This window comes from Dipodomys ordii, unplaced genomic scaffold (assembly GCF_000151885.1).
Source record: "Dipodomys ordii isolate 6190 unplaced genomic scaffold, Dord_2.0 Scaffold64, whole genome shotgun sequence".
In the NCBI taxonomy this organism is placed as follows: domain Eukaryota; kingdom Metazoa; phylum Chordata; class Mammalia; order Rodentia; family Heteromyidae; genus Dipodomys; species Dipodomys ordii.
Genome location: NW_012267280.1, coordinates 3757068 through 3765051, shown reverse-complemented (window position 1 = coordinate 3765051; position 7984 = coordinate 3757068). Strand labels below are relative to the sequence as shown.

The 7984-nt window shown below is 51.2% G+C and overlaps 1 protein-coding gene across 3 annotated transcripts in view; it reads left to right on the top strand.

The window, feature by feature from the left end:
- Positions 1–4332: 4332 nt before the first annotated feature.
- The window catches only part of Prss57 (protease, serine, 57), a 13469-nt gene continuing 9817 nt past the window's right edge, over positions 4333–7984 (top strand). For all 3 annotated transcript variants that reach the window (XM_013022769.1, XM_013022768.1, XM_013022767.1), the window contains exons 1-4: positions 4333–4462; positions 5066–5219; positions 6138–6282; positions 7042–7305. In XM_013022769.1, the coding sequence (XP_012878223.1) occupies positions 4384–4462; positions 5066–5219; positions 6138–6282; positions 7042–7305 (642 nt within the window). In that variant the 5' untranslated portion in view covers positions 4333–4383. The remainder of the gene's footprint in view (positions 4463–5065; positions 5220–6137; positions 6283–7041; positions 7306–7984) is intronic.

Sequence of the window (7984 nt, the reverse complement as noted above, 5' to 3'; positions counted from 1 at the left end):
CCATCACTTGAGCCACAGCTCCACATCCAGCTTTATTGGTGGTTCACTGGGGATAAGAGTCTCGCCACCTGGGCTGTATTTGAATTGTCATTCTCAGATCTCAGCCTCCTCCACTAGATAGGACGACAGGTGTAAGCCATCAGTAAGGGACAGAAACCTGACCCCTATCTCTCACACTGCATAAAAATCAACTCCAAATGAGTCAAAGAGCTCAAAATAAGCATGTAATCCTAGCTACTAAGGGCTGAGATCTGAGGATTGGGGTTCACAGCCAGCCCAGGCAGAAAAGTACAAGATACTCTTATCTCCAATAAACTACTCAGAAAAAACTGGAAATGGTGCTGTGGCTCAAGTGGTAGAGAGCTAGCCTGGAACACAAAGAGGCTCAGGGACAGCACCTGGACCCTGAGTTCAAAGCCCACAACTGACAAAAAAAAAAAAAAAAGACTGAAAATAAGACCTGAATCTGGGCTGGGATTATGGCTTAGTGGTAGAATGCTTGACTAGCATGCGTGAAGCCCTGGATTCGATTCCTCAACGCCACATAAACAGAAAAAGCTGGAAGTGGTGTTGGCTCAAGTGGCAGAGTGCTAGCCTTGAGAAAAAGAAGATCAGGGACAGTGCCCAGGCCCTGAGTTCAAATCACAGTACACACACACACACACACACACACACACACACACACACATCTTTCAGTGCCCTGCAGGTGGATATTTATTTATAGCTCAGCACCATTTATTTGCTCTGGTTATTTTTGAGGGGGTTCTAGCTTTTTATTTGTGTCAGCCTGGACCACAGTCCCCCTGTTTGTTTCTCACCATAGCTAGTAAAACAGGTATGGGTCACCATGCTCAGCTCTTGCTTGAGATGGGGAGCCTCAAAAAACTTTTTGTACCAGGCACTGGTAGCTCATGCCTATAATCCTAGGAGCCTGAGATCTGAGGATCATGGTTCAAAGCCAGCCGGGTCAAGGAAAGTCCATGAGACTCCTATCTCCAATGAACCACCAGAAAACCAGAAATAGCACTGTGGCTCAAGCGGTAGAACACTCGCCTGGAGCTGAAGAGCTGAGGGACAGCGCCCAGGCCCAGAGTTCAAACCCTATGACCAACAAAAAAAAAAAAAAAACCAAAAATCTTTTGTCCAGTTTGGCCTGGAACCACGATCCTCCCAATTTCAGCCTCTAGCATGTCTGGGTTGACAGGCCTGAGCCACTATTGCTAGGTGGGAATTATGCTTGTATGCTGTTGTCTCTTGGCATCTCAGTGACCAGTAAGTCACATGACTCCATCATTTCCCAGGTGTTCAGGTTGCCGGGACCCAGCACACCTGTGCCCTTCCTGTGCCTAGGTCTCCCACACCCCCAGGCCACCCCTGTTGGTGTGAATGTGACAACCTCGAATTTCACAAACCCCCAGGTGGAGCCTGGAAGAGCAAACAGACTCAGAAGAAATGTATTCCAGAGGAAGAGACCCTGCCTCCCTTCCTCTTCCCTTTTTTTATTTTATGCCATTTCTGTGACTTAAACTCAGGGCCTAGTTATTATTCCTGAACTTTTTGGTTCAAGACTAATGTTCTACTACTTAAACCACATCTCCTTTAGTAGTTTACTGGGGATAAAGAGTCTCATGACTAGCTGGGTGCAGGTGGCTCATGCCTGTCATCCTAGCTACTCAGGAGGCTGAGATCTGAGGATCAAGGTTCAAAGCCAGCCCAGGCAGGAAACTCTGTAAGACTTTTATTTGGTCAGTCGCGGGGCCTGAACTCTGGGCCTGGGCGCTGTCCCTCAGTTCTTCAGCTGTAGACTAGCACTCTCACTTGAGCCTCAGCCCCACTTCTGGCTTTTTCTGCTTTTGTGGTGCTGAGGAATGGAACCGAGGGCCTCATGCATGCAAGGCAAGCGCTCTACCACTGAGCCACCTTCCCAGCTCCTGTAGGACTCTTATCTCCAATAAACCACCAGAAAACTGGAAGTGGAACTGTGGCACAAGTGGTAGAGTGCTTACCTTGATCTGAACAGCTGAGGGACAACACCCAGACCCAGAGTTCAAGCCCCATGACAGACAAGAAAAAAAAAGTGTGATCCTCAGATCTAGACCTCCATTGTAGCAAGGATTACAGGCCACTTGTGCCTGGTAGAGGTGAGTTCTGTTTCAGATTGTGGACAGGTGGAGAAATAAATCCCTTAAATGTAAAGTCTATGGCTGGCAGCCATAGTGCAGGCCCAGAAGACAGGTTGGACCTATGAAGGAGGGAAGGGGTACCAATGGCTCACATCAGTAATCCTAGCTACTCAGGAGGCTGAGATCTGAGGATCTTGGTTTAAAACCAGGCAGAGCAAAAAATACCTGTGAGATTCCTATCTCCAATTAACCTCCAGATGTGGAACTGTGGCTCAAGTGGTAGAGCGCTTGAGCATAGATGCTCAGGGATAGCTCCCAGGCCCTGAGTTCTAGCCCCATAAACAACAAATCAAAACAAACCAATAAAACAAAAAAAAGACCTCACTCCCAAGTTTTCTTGTAGGTGGTCAGGGGGAAAAAAATGTAGCCAGGTGCCGGTGGCTCATACCGTAATCCTAGCTATTCAGGAGGCTGAGATCTGAGGATCTTGGTTCAAAGCCAGCCTGGGCAGGAAAGTCTGTGAGACTCATATCTCGAAGAAACCCCAGAAAACCAGAAGTGGTGCTGTGGCTCAAGTGGTAGAGTGCTCGCCTTTAGCTGAAGAGCTGAGGGACAGTGCCCAGACACAGGGTTCAAGCCTCATGATGGTAAAACAAAAAACAAAACAAAATATATAAAGAGTTCCAACAGATAGGCCTCACCCATTATTCCAGGACAGGGAAATCCAATTCAGTTCCCATCTAAGACCCTCCAGGATCATAATCCAGGAGTTCAAAATCCTAAGACTTTACTGTGCAGCCCAGCCAAACAGATTCCCCTCTCTGGGCCTCACTTTGAGAATGAGAAACATGGACACCACCCCCAGTCCATGCCTCTGGGCTGCTGTGAGTTTGGTTATTTGGTTTGAAGGGTAGGGCAGTTATTTGTTTCACAACGATTCACCAAAAGGGGAAGGAAATGGAGGCTGTGGGTAAAATAAGCCTCTACTGGCCATGAGAAGGTGGGCACAAAACCCACACCTGGAGGACCCAGGGTGCTGATTCAATCAACTGTGTCTTCTGCTTGGCTGGGCAGAAGTACCATCAGACAGTCTGAGCCTTGGGGACACAGCCTGGCTAGATGGCCTCCAGGGACCAAGTCAATGTCAAACTGTAATTTGGCCTGGAAGCTGAGTGGGGAGCTGGGATGGAGCCTGCACTTGAGAAGGGACAGAAGATGGCCTGGAGCCTGGGAAAAGTCCCCAGCTCTAACACCATTAAGCCTCCCTGGCTCCTGCCCTGCCCCGCTCTGTCTCTCTGCCTTTCTCTCTCTCCTCCTCTCGATCTCTGCCTGTCTTTACCTGTATATCCTCTCTCTGTCCCTCTCTTTTGTTCCAGTGCTGGGGCTTAGCTTAGTAATCACTTAGCTTTTTTTTTGCTGGTACTCTACCACTTAAGCCACAGCTTCACTTCCAACTTCTTGGCTGGTTCATTGGAGAGAAGAGTCTCATGGAAAAATTATTTTTTAAAAAGCCAGGCTCTGGTGGCTCACGCCTGTCATCCTAACTACCTAGGAGGCTGAGGTCTCAGGATCATGGTTCAGAGCCAGCCTGAGTAGGAAAGTCCATGAGACTCTTATCTCCAATAAACCAGCAAAAAAAGCCAGAAGTGGAGGTATGGCTCAAGGTGGTAGAGTGTTAGCCTTGAGTTTCAAAAAAGCTCAGGCACAGCGCCCAGGCCCTGAGTTCGAGCCCCATCACACACACACACACACACACACACACACACACACACACACACACACCAGCCATAATCAGTTTCCCAGAAGACCAGCCTTCATTACTCCTGTCCCCCGAGGGCGGGGCGCATGCGCAGGGCAGAGCTGGCACCCCAGGGGCAAGTGGGCACCAGTGAGGAGCTGTGTCTACTGGGCACTCCAGGCAGGCTTCTCCATGCACTCACCCCAGGTAGATGCCAGGTAAACTGAGGCCCAGGGAAGCGAAGTGAGTCCCTGAAGGGGGTGCATGGAGGTCCATGGAGTCCCCTCTGCCCCTGCCATCTCCTGCTTTCAACCTCCCATGCGATCATGACTGGTCTCGGTGGTAATCTGGCACCGCCCAGTCACCCATTTCCCAGAAATGCCCTCTCTGGTGGGGTGTCCCTGCCTGGCTTCCTGACCACAGGCAGTATCTGGGTTCCCACTGCTTTCTGGGCAGTTGGTGAGGGCGAGAGCCAACAACAGTGTGTAGCCCTGGCAAGGAAGACACCAGCGTGGGACAGCCATGGCACCCAGGACAGGGGGCCCAAGCCACCTGCTGCTGACGGTGGCCGCTGTCCTGATGCTGCCCACGAGGCCCCCTGGTGAGTACTCCAGACCCCAGCTGACCCCTGGATTCGTGTGTGTGTGTGTGTGTGCGCGCACACACGCGCGCACGTCTTAGGACCCTAACTCAGGGCCTGGGCACAGTCCCTGAGTTTTGTTTTTGTTTTGCTCAAGGCTGGAGCACTGTCATTTGAGCCACAGCTCCATTTCTGGCTTTTCCGTACTTAATGGGACATGAGAATCTCACAGACTTTCCTGCCTGGGCTGACTTTGAATCTCGATCCTTAGCTCTCAGCTGCCTAAGTAGCTGGGATTATAGGTGTGAACCATTGGCCATGACCCTAGATTCCTGATCCCCATCCCCACCCCCTGGTCCTGGGACACAGCCAGGCCTAGCATTTACCTGTGGGGGTTGAGGGGTCTCTACCACTCAGGCTTAGGCTTTGAGGGTCCCTCTCAGCACTGGGCCATCTGGCTTCTTCTACCTTATCTTTGCATTATGGGCACCCTCCTAGCCCCAGTGTCTATCTCTTCCTCTTCCCTTCCTCCCCTCATGGGGACCAAAGGTCCGGTAACAGAGCTGTCCCAGGGGCTCAGTCTCATGCCCAGCTCTCTCTCATTGCGGGCTGTCCACACCACAGGCTCCTGGGGAGCTCGGATCATCGGAGGTCGAGAAGTGACACCCCACTCCCGGCCCTACATGGCCTCCGTGAGCTTTGAGGGCCAGCACCACTGTGGAGGCTTTCTGCTCCAGGCCCGCTGGGTGGTCTCAGCCGCCCACTGCTTCAGTGACAGGTGAGGCCCAAGGGTGACCTGCAGAATGGACTCTGGGTTGACAGGAACAGGGTGGAACCCCACCCTCACCCTGGGGCTCCTGGTGATCCTCAAGCCTCACAACTATGTTCATGTTGATTTCAAGTGTATTTTTACTATTAAAATAGTATGCGGGGCACTGATGGCTCATGCCTGTCAGTTTAGCGACTTGGAAGACAGAGATCTGAGGATTGAAGTTCAAAGCCAGCCTGGGTAGGAAGGTCCGTGAGACTCTCATCTCCAGTTAACCATCAGAAAAGAAAACTGGAAGTGGCACAGTGGCTTAAAGTGGTAGAGTGCTAGCCTTGAGGAAAAGAGCTCAGGCACAGCACCCAGACCCTGAGTTCAAGCCTTACGATCAAAACACCCCCCCACACATACAATAACAATAATAATGTCACTAGTATTACCATGGAAATAGTAGCAAATAGTGTGTGTGTGTGTGTGTGTGTGTGTGTGTGTGTGTGTGTGTGAGTGTGTGTATGCCATTCCTGGAGCTTGAACTCAAGGCCTGGATACTATCCCTGAACTTTTGCGCTCAAGGTTAGTGCTCTTCCACTTGAGCCACAGCTCCACTTCTGGCTTTTTAGTGGTTCATTGGAAATAAGAGTCTCATGGACTTTCCTGCCTGAGCTGGCATTAGGTCTCAGCCTCCTGAGTAGGTAGGATTACAGGTGTGAGCCACTGGCGCCCGGCATGTTCTTATTGCTATTCAAATGAATACTATAGTAAGTAGCATGTGTATATTAATATTGCAATTGAGGTGGGAAGGAAAATAAGGATATTGCCACTGCCGGGCTGGCATTGGTGCTGAAGGGTTTCTAAACCGCTTGTCACTAGAGGTATAGGGACAGAAGCCCTGATGGGTGAGCCTCATACCATCTTGTCACTTCTCCCCAGGGACCCTCGTATGGGCCTGGTGGTGCTCGGGGCCCATGTTCTACACCCCTCGGAGCCCACGCAGCAGGTGTTCAGCATCACAGCTGTGGTGAAGCACCCCAAGTACCAGCCTGAGACCCACGCCAATGACATCTGCCTGTTGTGGGTGAGCCACTGGTGCCGGCTAGTAGCGCCAGGAAAACATAGTTTCTGGGGCTTGAACTCAGGGCCTGGGTGCTGTCCCTGAGCTCTTTTGCTCAAGGCTAGCACTCTATCACTTTGAGCCACAGCGCCACTTCTGGTTTTCTGGTAGTTAGTTGGAGATAAGAGTCTCATGGACTTTTCTGCCCAGGATGGCTTCAAAAAGCAATCCTCAGATCTCAGCCTCCTGAGTAGCTAGGGTAAACAGGTGTGAGCCACCAGCCCCTGGCTTTGTCTCTGAGGTTCTTTATGTTATTTTTTTTTTTTCTCAAAGTTAGCATTCTACCACTTGAACCACAGCGCCACTTCCAGCTTTTTTGGTGGTTCACTGGAGATCAGAGTCTTCCAGATTTTCCTGCCAGGGCTGACTTTGAACCACAATCCTCAGACCTCAGTCTCCTGAGTAACTGCGATTACAGGTGTGAGCCATTAATTCCAGGCTGCTGAGTTCTCTTTTGAAAATGTCTGGAGGAGCTAGCTGCCATTGACTTCTGAGGAAGCTAGGGGCTACCAAGTGTTTCCTGAACCGAGAGTTCAGGAGCTGCATGAACCTGCAAAACCCATAACCAAAGATACACAGAGCCCTCAGGTGACAGGGACAGGCAGCTTGGTAAACTGGCCTTGACCGGGCACCTGGGTCCTTGAGGAAGCTGGCTCTGAGGCAGGGGTGGTGAATAGAGTACATGGTGCAGGGGTACCCCCTGAACCTGGCCTCTCTCTGCAGCTGAACAGCTCTGCAGTCCTGGGTCCAGCAGTGGGGCTACTGAGGCTGCCTCGAAGAGGCGCTCGGCCCCCTGCAGCCGGGACACCGTGTCGCGTGGCTGGCTGGGGCTTCGTGTCAGACTTTGAGGATGCTCCACCTGGACTGATGGAGGCTAAGGTCCAGGTGCTAGGCTTAGATGTCTGCAACAGCTCATGGCGTGGCCAGCTGAGCCCTGCCATGCTCTGCACACACAGCGGGGACCGACGGAGGCGTGGCTTCTGCTCGGTAAGATGTTCTGCATCCATCTGCTTCCTGTGTGGAGAAGCTGATGCCCTCAGAGGGGGTCAGGCTGTCCCGGGGTGTGGGGGGGTAATGGGGGAACTGTCTTGGGAATTGAGTTCCACTAATGGCTGATCAGATGGAGAAACTGAGGCCCAGGAATAGCAGGGAGTTGATGAGGATTACACAGAGCTGTCACGTTCAGTTACTCAGGTTGTACACTGCAGAAAGTGCCCCTGCTTTGTCTATTTTTTTTCTGGTCCTGAGGCTTGAACTCAGAGCCTGGGCTCTGTCCCTGAGCCTCTCTGTACTCAAGGCTAGCACTCAACCACTTGAACCACAGCACCACTTCCAGCTTTTTCCCTGGGCTTCATGCTAGGCAAGCACTCAATGGTAAGAGTGCTCCCCACATTGCCAGCCCTGCTTCTAGTTGTAAGAGCAGTGTCCAGCAGGGGGCAGACACAGGATTGAATGAAGCAGCTTCTGCATTTTTTATTTTTATTTTATTTTATTTTTTCTGGCTAATTGAAGATGAGTCTCATGGAGTTTTCTGCCCTGGTTGGCTTTGAATCATGATCCTCAGATCTCAACCTCCTCTGTAGTTGAGATTACAGGTGTGAGCCACTGGTGCCTGGCTATAGCTCCTACTCTTTTTGATTTTTTTTTTTTTGGGTCCGGTCCTGGG